At 40.1% G+C, this 16947-nt stretch overlaps 1 protein-coding gene across 7 annotated transcripts in view; it reads left to right on the top strand.

Annotated features, from left to right (window-relative positions):
* GNPTAB (N-acetylglucosamine-1-phosphate transferase subunits alpha and beta) overlaps window positions 1-16947 on the top strand; it is an 81927-nt gene that overhangs the window by 14941 nt on the left and 50039 nt on the right. For 4 of the 7 annotated variants that reach the window (XM_082349586.1, XM_082349584.1, XM_082349583.1 and 1 more), the window contains exon 2: window positions 10514-10599. The exons of the other annotated variants lie outside the window; for them this stretch is intronic. In XM_082349586.1, the coding sequence (XP_082205712.1) occupies window positions 10514-10599 (86 nt within the window). The remainder of the gene's footprint in view (window positions 1-10513; window positions 10600-16947) is intronic. 7 annotated transcript variants of the gene reach the window in all.

Below are 16947 nucleotides of genomic sequence, written 5' to 3'. Positions count from 1 at the left end.
GCTGGAGAGCACTGCCCGCAGACCACCATGTGACGTGCTCCTGGTCTTACAGGTCTCAGCTCAGTAATGTCCTCTCAGGTGGGCCTTCCCCACCACCCAACCTAAAGCAGCCTCTTTCACCAGGTCATTCCTTTTTCTGTTCCTCTTCTTTTTAAAAGTAGTACATAGTTTCAGTCTGAAAATGTGTATGTGTGTATTTAATGTCTCATTTCTCTCTCCCTCAAAATGTAAGCTCCGTGGGAGGAGCGTTTCTGTCTTATTCAGCCTTTCTGTCTTATTCACTACTGTATCCTCAGCCCCTAGTATAGAGCCTGGCACCAAGAGGTGGAGTGCAGAGATTCTTTTTCCCTAGTATCTAAATATGGAAAGGTCACCTGAGTGATCAGTTTCTAAATTGAATCTTAATAGAAAAGTATACAGGTTTAGTTGATATCAGTTGATATATAATTATATTAGGGTTCTTCAGAGAAACAAAGCCAATAGGATATATGTATATGTGTGCATACATGCATGTGCACGTGTGTGTGTGTGTGTGTGTGTGTGTGTGTGTGTGTGTGTGTGTATGGAAATAGACTGATTATATGGAATTGACTTACAGGATTGTGGAGGCTAACAAGTCTCCAAGATCTGCATTTAGCAAGGCTGGCGACCCAGGAGAGCCAATGATGTAGCTGTAGTCCAAGTGCAAAGGCCTGAGAACCAGGAAAGCCGATGCTGTAGTTCCTGTCTGAAGGTTGGCAGCCTAGAGACCCAAGAAGAGCTGATGTTTCAGTTCAAGTTAGAAGGCAGGAAAGACTGATGTTATGGCTCAAGGCAGTCAGATCAGAGGATATTCTCCCTTACTCAGCCTTTTTGTTCTATTTAGGCCATCAACTGATTAGATGAGGCCCACCTACATTAGGGAGGGCAAGCTGCTTTACTAGTCTACCAATTCAAATGTTAATTTCACTTGGAAGTACCCTAGTTGAGGAAGTTCCCTCCTGTTCCTAATTTGCTGAGAGGTTTTTATTTTTTATTTTTAAATAAAAAATGAGTGTTAAGGGAATTCCCTGGTGGCCCAGTGGTTAGGACTCCACGCTTTCACTGCCGAGGGCAAGGGTTCTATCCCTGGTCGGGGAACTATGATTCCACAAGCCACATGGCACAGCCAAAGAAAGAAAAAATGGGTGTTGAAGTTTGTCAAAGACTTTATCTTTTGATATGATCATATGATTTTTCTTCTTTTGCCTTGAGATACGGTAGATTGCATTAATTAATTTTTGAATGTTGAACCAGTTTTCAAAAATACATATCAAGAATAAATCCCACTTGGTTATGTTATATAATTCCTTTTATACATTGTTAGATTTTATTTGATAACACTTTACTGAGGATTTTCACATCCATGTTCATGAGAGTTATTGGTTTGTAATTTTCCTCATAAAATGAGTTAGAAAGTGTTCCCTTTGCTTCCATTTTCTGGAAGAAATTGTAGAGAATTGGTATCATTTCTTCCTTAAATATTTGGTAGAATTCACCAGTGAACCCATCTGGGCCAGTTGCTTTCTGTTTTGGAAGGTTATTACTTATTGATCCAAATTATTTAATAGGTATAGGCTATTCAGATTATGTATTTCTCCTTGTTTGAGCTTTGGTAGTTTGTATCTTTAAAGGATTTGGTCCATTTCATCTAAGTTATCCAATCTGTGATCATAGAATTGTTGATAATGTTCCTTTATTACTTTTGGGAGGAGTATTACAGTGATTTACTTCTCTTCCAAAATCTCATGGCAAAACGCAAATAAGAAAATTTGCCATTTTAATGATTTTTAAGTGTGTAACTCAGTGGCATTAATTACATTTACATTGTTGTGCAACCATTACCACTGTTTCCAAAACTTTTTCATCACCCCAAACAGAAACTTGGTATTAAGCAGTAACTCTCCATTCTCCCCTTGGGCCCTGGCAACCTCTAATAACTTCCTGTCTTTATGGATTTGCTGATTCTGGACATTTCATATAATGTATATTTCATACAATATTTGTCTTTTATTGTTCTGGCAGTTTCTGCTTGTTTTTCAGTGTTTCTGAGGAGATGAGAGATTGGAGTTGCTTACTTTGCCATTTTGCTGAGGTTACGTTCCAGACTGATAGTTTTGATTGTTACTTTTTTCACGTAATATTTTACCAAACACTTTACCCTTTGACTAGTCTGTATGTTCCAGAAGGAAGACATTTTGTTTTGTCCATTACTGTGTCCTCAGAGTCTAGAATGGTGCCACGTATTTGTTGGCTAACTGAAGTTACTAATTTTTAATAGTTGCTTAAAAACTGCATAATTTTTAATTGCTTCATAATATTTGTGTGACTGTACCTTAATTTATTTACCCGATTACCTATTGTTTAATTTTTAAACTATCTTCAGGTTTTATTTGTATAAGTAATAATGGTTATTATCATATTTATACAGAAGTGTTTGGGTGCACCTATGATGATTTTCTTGGCATGTATTTCTAGAGGTGGAATTAGAACAAAGACATGACCATTTCTTTGGTCCTTTGATACATATTGCTAATTGCCCCTCAAGAAAGGGGTTTTTTAATGGCTTTACAGCTATTTAAAAATATATAGTGTTCTTTTTGCCTAATTTATGACTTCTCTGCATTTGACACTCATAAAAAGAGAACTCTCCTTGGTGAATTTTAAAAAATGTTTTTATCTAAGTAACAGTATGAGATAAAATTCATTTGTTGATGGAGGTAAGTGTAGTAAGCACCACAAGCAGATATTTTGTAAAATTTTGTCTCATTTCACTAAACATTTTTATGGCAATTAAGTTTTACCAAAATAAAGAGAAAAAACAAAAAAACTTAGTTTGATTAGTTTTGGCTTCTGGTTTAATAGTTATAACAAATCTTTACCAACTACACTTTTATTTATACTTTGGGTATATTTTTCACATGATATAATTGTTTGTTTCATATCTGTCTCCCCAGTGGGCTGTGAGCCCCTTGAAGGACTAAGTAAGCTCAGTGCTCTTTCAGTCTTAATACCTTGTATTTCTTGTAGTGCTTTGTAGTTATTAGAATAGATGGATATCTATCAGGTCACTTGATTTTTTTTTTTATAACAACCCCTTATGGGATAAGGAATTATTTTGGAACTTAGAGAGCTTTAAGTGACTTGTCTGAAATCACAAAACTATTAACATTTGTCCGTCCTCATCCTGCCCATGCTTTCTACCTAGGGTTAGCTCACTATAGCATTTGGCCAAGAAAACCAGCTTCCCCTAAATGAATCTCAAAGATAAATATCCTCACTGCAGTACTTTGGCTTCTTCCATTAAAAAAAATAACAAAAACAAAAAACCAAAACTATAGAGACCTTATCCAGGGGAAATAGGAAGAAAAGCCAGGGAATCAGAGCTGCTCTCTTGCCGGAAATGCATGTTCTGATGGGAGAAGATGGTGAAAGGAATCTGCGCCAGATCCCACGCCGGAAAGAAGCTGTCTGAGATCCGAGGAAACATCCGTCTGCTAAGAGGAGCCAGCAGCCTGTTGACAAAAATTGGGGAGGGGAGGGGAAGTCAGAACTCTTCTTCTTTTTTCTTTCTAAAATAAATTTATTTTATTTTTATTTATTTTTGGCTGCGTTGGGTCTTCGTTGCTGCACACAGGCTTTCTCTAGTTGCAGAGAGCTGGCGCTACTCTTTGTTGCGGTGCTCGGGCTTCTCATTGCGGTGGCTTCTCTTGTTGTGGAGCTTCTCTTGTTGCGGTGGCTTCTCTTGTTGTGCTCTAGGCGCGTGGGCTTCAGTAGTTGTGGCACGTGGGCTCAGTAGTTGTGGCTTGTGGGCTCTAGAGTGCAGGCTCAGTAGTTGTGGCGCACAGGCTTAGTTGCTCCGCGGCATGTGGGATCTTCCCGGACCAGGGATCGAACCCATGTCTCCTGCATTGGCAGGCGGATTCTGAACCACTGCGTCACCAGGGAGGCCCAGAACTCTTCTTTTTGTGTGACTTTAGATAAGTCACTTAAGCTCTTTGAGTCTCAGATTCTCATCTGTACAATAAAGATTTTATATTAAAAAAATAAATAAAATCACAAAACTCGGGCTGAGGTCAGGGCCTGCTTTTGTGACACGTACTTAATCTTTAGGGATTGAATAGCTGCAACACTGTCCAGGAGAACTTTTTGCAGTGTTGGAAACGGCCTGTAATTATGAGCTGTCCAGTACAGTAGCCACTAGCTACATGTGGCTGTTGGGCACTTGACATGTGGCTAGTGGGACTAAGGTACTAAGTTTTAAATTTAACTTATTTAGTCTTAATTTAAATAACCACACGTGCCTAGTGGGGATACCATTTTTTTGGACAGTGCAGATCTAAATTCATAGGTAGAGTAACTGTTTGCAAGGACGTTCTAGCAGGGCTCACACACTGGCACTGGATTTAAAGTACTCCCTGTGTAATTCTGTGATTCTGTAAACTCTGAACTGTAAAACAAGTAAACCTACATATATGTACCCAGAAAGTCAGTTTGAATACATTTGGAAACCATCTTTGGTAGGTTTTTTTTCCCCCCCTTTTCCTTTTATTCAAGTGTGGTTGAGGGGACTTTTTTTTTTTTTTTTTTTTTGGCTGCATTGTGCAGCATGCGGGATCTTAGTTCCCCAACCGGGGATCGAACCCGGGCCCTCAGCAGTAAAAGCACGGAGTTCTAACCACTGGACTGCCAGGGAATTCCCTCTCTTTGCTCCTCTACTTCTTTAAAAATCTCAGCTTTCTCTCCTAGGAAAAGGAGAGAGATTTTGTTAAGCTATTATGATTAACCCTATCCTTGATTATCCCTTTTCCCCAACAGTAATCTATTTTAATCTGTACTCATGTAAAAGCTGAACAGTAAGTATTCCTAAATCATTTCATGCAAGTACATGATTAGTCCTTAACAGGATGTCAGCTCCCTGAGGACAAAGCCCTGGTTCCCATTTTGTGCCCTTTAAAATGGTCAACAAATGTATGTTGTGTATCTAATTCTGTGAAGAATTCAAAGAAGGTAGAAGTGGTCTAGAAAAGTATCTTTTGAGTTTAATTAACGTTCAAGTAAATAGTGGTCATGCATCTTGGGTTTGGGTCATTTCCTGTGTATGAAAAGGAGAGATCAGCCCACTTTTGGTAACCATTCAATGCCTAATAAGAAATGGGTTAGTCTTTTATTTTAGCCACTTCGTGTTGGGAAATGCTGTGAGCTGTTTGTGTCCTCCCAAAATTTATATGCTGAAACTATTCCAGTATGATGCTATTAGGAGGTGAGCTCTTTGGTAGATGATTAGGTCATGAGGGTGGAACCCCCATGAGTGGGATTAGTGCCTTTATAAAACAGACCCCAGAGAGCTCCCTTGCCCCTTCCACCATGTGAGGTGACACAGTGTGAACACAGCCATCTATGGACCAGGAGGCAGGCCCTTACCAAACAGCAAATCTGTCAGCACCTTGATCTTAGTCTTCCCAGTCTCCAGAACTGTGAGAAATAAGTTTCTGTTGTTTATGAGCCACCCAGTCTGTAGTATTCTGTCAGAGCAACTCTAATGGACTAAGGCAGGAAAACAAACATGTTTCATCAAATGTGATTAGAAAATGCTGCTGGTGATGAGCAGATTTGACTTCCTGATTGGTATCAGAGGAGGAGGAGGATTAGCAGAAAAAGATAAAGCTTAGGTTATCTTTGTCTGCCATTTAGTGGCTCTTAATGCAAAATATATTTTGTTTTCAGACACTATGGAGAACCTGTTGTAATTTGGGAATATTATAAACTTCTGATGTGATTATCAATGTATGAAAAGCTCTGTCAGAGTTACTTAGAGTTTTTGCTTCTTGAGTTTGGAGAGCCCTGGCATCTTAAGTTTTACAAGGTAGCACGTCACATTTATACACTTGAAACTTTGAGAAAGGGACATGTGTTTTTACAGAGAGTTTTGCATCCTTGTGTGCTGAGGCCTGCTGTCGTCTCTCTGTACCTGTAGCCTTTAGCCTTTACATTGACTATCTGGGAATGGATCTGAAAGCAGGAAGCTCTGGAGGGAAACCACAGAGCAATAAGCTGTTCCAAGGTGTTTGTCTTGTAAAACTAGTAGCCGTATTCACTCATTCTAGAAAGTTTATTGATTTTGTGCCAGGCAGTGTGCAAGGTTCTAGGACTGAAAATGAGAGAGATTAAGTTCCTGGCTTTGAGTTGCTCGCAGAGGTGTAGATGATATTTAAACAGGTGAATTAATTATATTGTAGCATGTAAATGCTATCTTTAAGAGACCTGTGAGCAGTTTGCAGTGAGTATTGTACAGCCCTATAGGATTTGCCTATCTTATCAAAACAATCTTGTGAAATAGGTGGTATTAATATCCTCATTCTACAGAAGAAGAAATTGAAAATGGAGAAGTGCCCTAGATTTTATTATTGATAAGTGCCAGACTTAAACTTCTGATTGTAATCTTATGATCCTTGCACTGTTCACCAGTTCGCTTCTTTTTTTTTTTTTTTTAATTTATTTATTAGTTATTTTTTGGCTGTGTTGGGTCTTCGTTTCTGTGCGAGGGCTTTCTCTAGTTGCGGCAAGCGGGGGCCACTCTTCATCACGATGCGCGGGCCTCTCACTGTCGCGGCCTCTCTTGTTGCGGAGCACAGGCTCCAGACGCGCAGGCTCAGTAGTTGTGGCTCACGGGCCTAGTTGCTCCGCGGCATGTGGGATCTTCCCAGACCAGGGCTCAAACTCGTGTCCCCTGCATTGGCAGGCAGATTCTCAACCACTGCGCCACCAGGGAAGCCCACCGGTTCGCTTCTTAATAATTACCTTCCTTCTTTCCTTAGCTGGGGAATCCCCAAAGGATTATGGCGCTTACACCTCATTCACTGTTACTCTACCACAGGCATGCATTTGGTCCTGTTTCAGGACCGTCAAGATCGTCAACAAAAGTTTGTGCCGGTTTCATAATTGAAAAAGTTTATCAACTGAAAATTTTAGCATTTGTGTCAGACATTCTAAAAATGCTGGGCCATTGAATTAAGGGTGATAAACATACCAGTTTCAACTGGTTGAATGACCACATTCATGAATGTGTATTTGACAAAGCTGGCTCTGTGTAAATAAGCATCAGAGGAGCAGGCCAGGTGAAGCTGAGAGAGCCCGGGCCAAGCTAAACAGGAACATGGGCTACGGAGTTCGGTTGATTCAAACCTCAGCCCCATCACACACACTGCAACTTGGCCTGGAGCTTCTTTTTGTGCCATCGTAGTACGTGCCTCAAAGTGGTGCCTTATTGTGGGGATTCAATGTGGGGGTGTGCCTGGCACGATGGTGCTTGGTGAGTGTGTGTTTGAACCCCTTCTCCTGTGATCAGCACATTAAGACTGACTTTGGCTGCAATTTTGTAAAACTAACCAACAATTGATCTTGAATACCTTGGATGCCATGATTACTAAGATGGAGTCTTAAAAGTAATACAAATTTTAAAAAAATTTTTTAAAAATTTTATTTATTTATTTTTGGTTGCACTGGGTCTTCGTTGCCACGCGCGGGCTTTCTCTAGTTGCGGCGAGCGGGGGCTACTCTTCGTTGCGGTGCACGGGCTTCTCATCATGGTGGCTTCTCTTGTTGCGGAGCACAGGCTCTAGGTTCATGGGCTTCAGTAGTTGCAGCATGTGGGCTCAGTAGTTGTGGCACACAGGCTCAGTAATTGTGGCTCGTGGGCTCTAGAGCGCAGGCTCAGTAGTTGTGGCGCATGGGCTTAGTTGCTCTGCAGGATGTGGGATCTTCTCGGATCAGGGCTCGAACCCGTGTCCCCTGCGTTGGCAGGCGGATTCTCAACCACTGCGCCACCAGGGAAGTCCAAAAGTGATAAACATCTTTAACTAGTAGAATAAACTACCTTTAGATGATTTTTAAAATTCTTTATTAATAATACATTGTTTATGTGGTATTTGAGAGTTCATGTAGTATTTTAGTAAATAGTATTTTAGTTCATTGTGTCTTAAATTTTTACAAACTACCCTTAGTAACAGAGAAAAGTAAGTCCTCTGAGGAGAATAATGTAGAGAGGAGGGGTGATTGTGTGTGTGTGTGTGTGTGTGTGTGTGTGTGTGTGTGTGGAGAATAGCTCAAAATGGCAAATAGGACATTTTTTGAAGGTCAGCATTATATCTTGTATTTTTATCACATCAATATTCCATTTTTCTCCATAAAAAATTTGCATTACTACCAATAGAATGTTTTAAATGTCTTGCCATTATAAAAATGATGGCATTTCAGGAAGTTAATTACCCTTGGCTTCCAGTATGCCTGGCACACTCCCCATACCCTTTACTCGCCCACGTCATGGGAGAATCACCATCCTACTACAGCAGCACAGCAGACTGATGAAATAGATTTAGTACTTAGTTCATAGTTGAGGAAATTGAGGCCCACACATTGTAGTTTACCCAGGGTTACACAGCTACGAAGCAGGAGAACTGGGAGGTTCTCTTAGAAGGCATCCCAAGTTCCCAAATCCAGCCTTCTCTTACGTCACTCCTACAGTAGTTAGGTAATATTTACTAAGAAAAAGATGGTACGTAATGTGCTGGGTATGAGTTGATAATAAACAGAATTGTAAGTAGTTCTCTACCCTTTGAGCAGTTTGATTGGTCTGTCAAGATGCTAACATGGGGTAAAAGGTAAATAACAATAAAACTAAGTGATGCAAGGCATCAAATAAGTGATAGAGATAAAAGTTATCCAGAGTTCTGAGAAGGAAGCATTCAGACTGGGCTGAAGAATATGGAAAGGCTTTGTGCAAGAACAGAGACTCGATTTTACAGTAGTCAGTGTTTCTCTCACCTGTTCCTCTGGTCTTTTGTTTACTGCTGATAATGGCTGAAAACTATCTAATTGCAAGTTTAAGTCTTTTTTGGCTTCTTTGTTGTTTGGAGGGTGTTCATATTTTTACAGTTTACCCTAGAATAAAAATTTTTTAATTGTACAGATTTTTTTCTACTCTTTTCCGTCCTTGATAGTATTAAGAAAATGATCTGACACTAACCCTTAGATGAATTTTATTTGATTTACAAGTTTCCTTTTTCATTCCTCATAGAGCATATTACTCATTCATCTAGAAAAGTTTGGAAAGATTTTCATAATAGGGTTTAGTTGACAGGAATAGCAGAAAAGGGAAATGGTTCTGATGGAAGAGAATCAAGTTCAAATGTTGATGGGCTTAGGAGTAGGGACAGAAGACCCAGAGGAGGTGAAGACAGGAAGAGACACGGTGTCCTTATGGAGTTGACGTGGGGACATGGAGGATACAGGTGAGAAACACAGTGTCAGCCCTGCAGCTGGGAGCCCCTCTTAAGTCATAGACTTTTAGGACTGGCAGGGATTTCAAAGACCCCCTTCATTTTACAGATGAAGAAATAGCCTGAAGAGGCTAAGTAACTTGCTCAAGGTCACTCATAAAAGTGACAGAGCCGGGATGAAAACCCACATCCCGAGTAATAAGCCAGCATTCCTACCATTTCCCCCAAGAGCTAAAAGTGCAGAACTCTGAACTAGAGGAATGTTCCTAAATGTGGTACTTAAGGACCCTTTGCTATTGCCGTTGTTTCTAATACACCGGAGCGGTTTGGAGATGCCAAGATTAATTTATCTGATGAAGGAAGGCATGTTGTATTAACATATGGCACGTCAGCATTTCTCAGCCGTTTGTGAAGCGCACTCTCTCTGATGTTTTCTCCCCACCTTCCAGGTAGCCCTACTAGGCAAGGACAGTTATATTGAGCTTTATTTTATTTATTTATTTATTTATTTTTAATAAATGTATTTATTTTTGGCTGTGTTGGGTCTTTGTTGCTGTGCGGGGGCTTTCTCTAGTTGCAGCCAGCGAGGGCTACTCTTCGTTGTGGTGCGTGGGCTTCTCACTGCGGTGGCTTCTCCTGTTTTGGAGCACGGGCTCTAGGTGCATGAGCTTCAGTAGTTGTGGCGCACAGGCTCAGTAGTTGTGGCTCGCGGGCTCTAGAGCGCAGGCTCAGTAGTTGTGACTCGCGGGCTCTAGAACGCAGGCTCAGTAGTCGTGGCACACGGGCTTAGTTGCTCCGCGGCATGTGGATCTTCCCAGACCAGGGCTTGAACCCGTGTCCCCTGCATTGGCAGGCGGATTCTTAACCACTGCGCCACCAGGGAAGTCCTTGATTGGGTTTTTTGTTGTTGTTGTTGTTGTTGTTGAGTTGCATGAGCTGTTTATATATTTTGAAAATTAAGCCGTTGTCGGTTGCATCATTTGCAAATATTGTCTCCTAGTCCGTAGGTTGTCTTTTCATTTTGTTTTTGGTTTCCTTTGCTGTGCAAAAGCTTGTAATAAGTTTGATTAGGTCCCATTTGTTTATTTTTGCTTTTGTTTCTATTGCCTTGGGAGTCCTTTAGCAATTCTTAATGAAATTAAAATGAAATGAAAGTTACATACTCTCAGTATTTGATGCAAAGAAAACATTTGTTTTTCTTTTCTTTTTTTCCCTAGGTGGTTCTGGAATGGAGCCGGGATCAATACCATGTTTTGTTTGATTCCTACAGAGACAATATTGCTGGGAAGTCCTTTCAGAATCGGTGAGAAGAGATCAGTTTTGGAGAGTAGCTTATTTGGGCTTAAATAAGTCATGAAATCACCCATGCTTTAAATAGAACATTTGAAGGGGTCTTTCCAAGTTGTAGGTATGGTTTAGCTTGTTCAAGACTACTCCCATGTGAAGGAACCTTGTAATCCATCCTCACGTTTTATGGATGAAAAATTTGATTGCCAAAGAGCAATCCTGCTTTGCAGCATATTGAGTACTTTAAGTTACATGATCTCGCTTTGTCCTTGCCCCGGTTCTGTGAGGTCAAGGTAACTCCATCCCCCTGTAGGATGAGGAAGCCGGGAGGCTACTCTGCAGCCAGTTCCAAGCCCCGGCCAGTGTTCTTCTGTTGGCATCACCGTGTTAACCAGGGCATCTGCTGTGGTATCCACCAGGACTGGACGCCCACACGCCCCTGTGGTCACCACATCTGGCTGCCTCGCTGTGGGGAGGAGCAAAGAACCTCACAGGTTGGGTCTTTTTCTCCTTAAAGCCAAGCTTCTTGGTGCAGCCGCTCCTGAATGCTGCCTTCACCCTTTTCCTTGGAGATTTTTTTCCTCCCTCACAAGACAGACCTCAAAGTGAAAGCAATCTTTTCCAACATCCTCCTTCCCTTCTCACAGCTAAAATAAGTCACGCACGGTCTTTTCATTTTTTTGTCAGTAAAACTGTTACTTGTATGGTTTTATATCATAAAAGCAATATATGTCTGTGGTCGAAAACAGTTCAAACATTATAGAAAAAGAAAAAGAAAACGTAAAGCCTCTCTCTTTTCCATTCTGAATTTCCCCTGACCTAGAGGAACCATGGTTAATGAATTTTTGTTTTGGATTCTTCTGGTGACCGTCCTTTTAACTTAAAAAAAAAAAAAAAAAAAAAAGCAAAAACAGAAAACGGAGTTCTCTCCTTTTTGATTTACTCACTTTATGCAGTATCTATTAACTGCTTTCCATTGTAACGGCGCACAGCTAATCACTATAGGGCAAGGAGCACGGGGTGACCAAAAACAAATGTGAGGTAGCTAGCAAAGGTAGTTAACCTCACAGATAGACCTTGGTCTAACTGTCAGAGGCCATAATCAGAAACTCCCCTAGATCCTGACTGTCCGTTTTCCCTTGAGGATAGACACCGTAAGTCCTCCTCTCTACCTTCACTCAACCAGAAAACCTAGTGAAAGTATAACTAGTAATTGGTGTCACTTGATGCACCTGGACCATTTTCTGGGAGCCTCTAGACTGCATCGGCAATTCTGCTGGAGCTCTTGTCCCTGCTTAGAAGCACTTCGTTGTGCCTCCATCCACTTGTTATGAGTGCCTATATGGTCCCTATCAAATAAGTAGCTTTTTAAAAAAGCTGTGCTAATTAGACATAGATGTATGCACTATTATAGTCCTGAACATCTCAGCAAAGAAGGGCTGTGGGATTCCTTGAGTTAGCCTAAAGCTTTACTTTAAGCAAGTGAATGGCGAAGTAGGGAAACTCTAGATCTTTCTCTTAGGATCTCTTAAAACAGCAGGTTCCAAAGAACCTGGGGGATCTGCGAAATCAGAGCTATTTTTATAACAACGCTGAGGTGTTATTTGCCTTTTTTACTGCGTTGACATTTGCACGAATTGTGTAAAAGCCATGGTGGGTAAAATTGCCACACCTTAGCACAAGCCACTGTATTCACCACCACCACATATCTGCACGGGGCAGAAAAAAGCTGGTTCGCTTAAGAATGTTCCTGAGGAAGCAGTAAAAATCGTTGATTTGATTCTATCCTGACCCCGTGAGTACACATTTTCTTAATGCTCTGTGTGATGCAGCGGGAAGCACACCTCAGGCACCTGACTGCATGGTGATTGTCTTGAGGAAAAGCCCTCTCGTGGTTGTTTGAGTTGCAACCTGAACTCACTGTTCTGTTTCATGGATCACCATCGTTATAACTTGAAAGGACAGATGACAGTGTCATTACTCACACTTGGTTATATTTGGCAGGTATTTTCTTGGCAGTGAACAAAGCGATCCTGTGTTTGAAAGGAAAGAAATGATAGTATTTGCTGCCAAAGATAAAATTTGAGCTTTGAAGTGAAAATTAGAATTTTGGAAAACTTGTTTCCACCACTGTAAGCCTAACAGCTTCACAATATTGCAAAGACTTCCCTGATTAGATTTGCAGCATTATCCAAGAAAATTGCATTTGTTAATATTATATAAGAAAATTAAGGAAGTATGTCACCATTTGGCAGAGCTGCATAACTCATTAAGCTGTTGTTTTCCAGATAACCAATGCATTGATGTTACAGAATTTCACGTGGGTGAAAGCCATTCAAAGTGCAAGAAAGACCAATGGATTTTAATGTAAAAGCATAAAAAGTTCATTAATATAGTTTCAGATTACACATTGCAACTAATTTTTAAGAAACTTCCACTTATTTTGGTGTAGTATCAAAGAAGAATATCCACTATTATTTGAAAAGGCTATTAAAATACGCCTCCCCTTTCCAAGTACGTATCTGTGGGCCTGGGTTTTCTTCAACCAAAACAGCATATGGGAACAGATTGAATTCAGATGATTTGAGATGCTTGCTTGCTTGCTTGCTTCTACTAAGTCATTAAAGAGATTTGGAGAAATGTAAAGCAATGCCTCTCTTGTCACTAAATTTTTTTTTTTGTTTCGGAAAATACTGCTATTTTTATTTAGTTTTTATTTTATTTCATTTTATTTTTAATTTACTTATTTTTGCTGCGTTGGGTCTTTGTTGCTGCGTGCAGGCTTTCTCTAGTTGCAGTGAGCAGGGGCTACTCATCATTACAGTGTGCGGGCTTCTCATTGAGGTGGCTTCTCTTGTTGTGGCACACAGGCTCAGTAGTTGTGGCTCATGGGCTGTAGAGTGCAGGCTCAGTAGTTGTGGCGCACGGGCTTTGTTGCTCCGCGGCATGTGGGATCTTCCCTGACCAGGGCTTGAACCCGTGTCCCCTGCATTGGCAGGCAGATTCTTAACCACTGCATCACCAGGGAAGTCCTATTTTATTTTTAAAAAATATTTATTTATTTATTTGGTTGCACCAGGTCTTAGTTGCGGCAGGCGGGCTCCTTAGTTGCGGCATGTGAACTCTTAGTTGTGGCATGCATGTGGGATCTAGCTCCCTGACCAGGGATCAAACCCGGGCCCCCCTGCATTGGGAGCGCGGAGTCTTAACCACTGCACCACCAGGGAAGTCCCTGCTATTTTCATTTAAAAAGTTATTTATGTTAACCCGTGAAGGGGTTTTTATTGTTTTAAAATGAATTTTTGAATGTCTGATTTATTTTCGAAAATGGCAAGTGTGAATCATTAGAGAAATGCAGATCAAAACTACAATGAGGTATCACCTCACACCAGTCAGAATGGCCATCATCAAAAAATCTACAAACAGTAAATCTTAGAGAGGGTGTGGAGAAAAGGGAGCCCTCTTGCCCTGTTGGTGGGAATGTAAATTGATACAGCCATTATGGAGAACAGTATGGAGGTTCCTAAGAAAACTAAAAATAGAACTACCATACAACCCAGCAATCCTACTACTGGGTGTATACCCTGAGAAAACCATAATTCAAAAAGAGTCATGTACCACAATGTTCATTGCAGCACTATTTACAATAGCCAGGACATGGAAGCAACCTAAGTGTCTATTGACAGATGAATGGATAAAGAAGATGTGGCACATATATGCAATGGAATATAACTCAGCCATAGAAAGAAACGAAACTGAGTTATTTGTAGTGAGGTGGATGGACCTAGAGTCTGTCATACAGAGTGAAGTAAGTCAGAAAGAGAAAAACAAATACCATATGCTAACACATATATATGGAATCTAAAAAAAAAAAATGGCTCTGATGAACCTAGGGGCAGGACAGGAATAAAGAAGCAGACGTAGAGAATGGACTTGAGGACACGGGGAGGGGGAAGGGTAAGCTGGGACGAAGTGAGAGAGTGGCATGGACATATATACACTACCAAATGTAAAATAGATAGTTAGTGGGAAGCAGCCTCATAGCACAGGGAGATCAGCTCGGTGCTCTGTGACCACCTAGAGGGGTGGGATAGGGAGGGTGGGAGGGAGACGCAAGAGGGCAGAGATATGGGGATATATGTATATGTATAGCTGATTCACTTTGTTACACGGCAGAAACTAACACACCATTGTAAAGCAATTATACTCCAATAAAGATGTTTAAAAAAAAAAAGTAAATTATATTCAACCACACACACACACAAAAAGAAAATGGCAAGTGTGGATAGTTAATACCTAAAAACAAAAGCTTTTGGGGTTGCTTAAGAATTTTTAAGCGTGTTAAGTATCTGGACCCTAAAAAGTTTGAGAATAATTCCTTAATGTAGCAGTTCTCAAGCTTCAGTGTCCAGCAGAATTCCACAGAGGGCTTGAGAAAATACAGTTTCTCCCCACCTCCAGGGTTTCTGCATCTGTTGGTCTCAGAGGAGTGCAGAGAATTTTCATTTCTAACAAGTTCACTGGTGATACTGAAACTGCTGGTCTGGTGACCACACTTTGACAACTATTGTATTAACGGATTCTTAATGAAACGTAATTTTCCTCCTCCTCCAGTTTTTATTTTAACGCTGATTTTCCTAAGAAAAGCTCAAAATGGCCTTCTTTTACTCCCAACATTTATTGAGTACTCACTCAGCCTACTGTGTCTGATGCTGTGCTGCGTGCTGATGGTGTACAGATGCATAAATCTCTGCCTTGACGGAGCCTCAAAACTTTTAGAAGGAAAACTAACTCAGAAAATCTAGGTACCGAGGTCAGCAGTTTTAATCAAACACTCTTGTTCTCTTTCTGAAGGGGGTGTGTCTGTGTTTTAAATATTTCTTCTCCTAATTTTAGATTGCATTAAAATATAGTTTGATTTTTATGTAGGGATATTTCAAATTTATCTAATTTTGATGATGACAAGAAAATGGATCATACGTAATATCTAATATGTTCTAATATATTTTAAAAAACCATAACGTTTATAGGAAGTTTTCATTGTTTTGCTAGTGTTTCTACATGTCTTTTTAATGTTGTTTGCCCTGAATGAAAAAAAAAAATCCCATTCTATATGCCAGTAACAAATGAATATGAGAACTGTCTACTGCTGCTCATTGTAAGGCCTTAAGTCAGTCTGGGGCTCAATTTTGTCATCTCTAAAATGTAGATATTAGATTAAGTGTAAAATCTCTTCCAGCTTTGTTTCTAAGATACTATTCATGTTCTAGGTTTTCTTCTCTGCTTTATGTGATGTAGAACCAAGGGACTATTAAGTGCCTTCATATTCACTTAAACTAAACTAATTAAAAATAAAAGGTATCACCACGGCTTTGGTTCTGAATCATAGGTAACTTTCTTAGTCTTCAGCTCTAAGATAAAGGCTTCCTTCTCATCTGGAAACTAAGATAGTGGTCTGTGGTTAGAACAAAAGACTCACACTCACTGTGACCATGTCTAATAAGTAGAAAAACAACTGACTCACTGACCAGAGGCAGATCACACGATCTCCTCAGGGTTGTCAGTTTAACACCAGAGAATTGGATTGATCATGTAATACAGCCTTACTAGAAGTGCCAGGACATAAATGCATTATTATATACTTATGCTGTTTTCCTCAGTTGAACTTGCATGGATATCTCTTGACTCTATTAAAACAATCTTTAATAGCAGATAATTACTCTTACAGAAAAGCTTTGGAATGTGCAAATTTTTACCTCCTTTTTAAAAGCCTTTTCTTTCTAAAATATGTTACTTAAGCTTTTTTTTTTTTTTCCAAATTAATTTTTAGTCTGAGCATAGGTAGATCACCTGTGAACTTGGGAGTGAGATGACTTTGGATAATTTACTTGCGGGTAATGTGAGGCATTTTTTTTAATATAAAAGACTAATGTTTATGTTGAGGGAATGAACTAATAGTTATTTGGCCAGTAAATACATGTTAAACCCCACTATGTCCCAGGCACTATTCCTAGGCATGTAATGATGAACAAGAGGAACTCACTGACCTCATCTAGAACTGATATTTTAGTGGGGAAGGCTTTTTTTTTTTTTAACTTAAAAACATGAACTGTAATCTACCTATAAATCAGTAGTTCTCAATGTGAGTTTTTGGACCAGCAGCATTGGCATTACTTGGGAACTTGTTAGAAATGCAGATTCTGGGGCCCCACTCCAGACCTAATGAATCAGAGACTCTGGGGATGGAGGCCAGCCATCTGTTTTGAAAGTCCTACAGGTGATTCTGATGTCCGCTAACATTTGGGAACCATCCATATAGACACATGCAGAAGAAAACCTAGATGAGGAAGCATTTGCATATCAT

The sequence above is a fragment of the Balaenoptera borealis genome, assembly GCF_965194805.1.
Source record: "Balaenoptera borealis genome assembly, chromosome: 13".
NCBI classification, from domain to species: Eukaryota; Metazoa; Chordata; class Mammalia; order Artiodactyla; family Balaenopteridae; genus Balaenoptera; species Balaenoptera borealis.
This window is presented reverse-complemented; position numbering and strand designations above follow the sequence as displayed.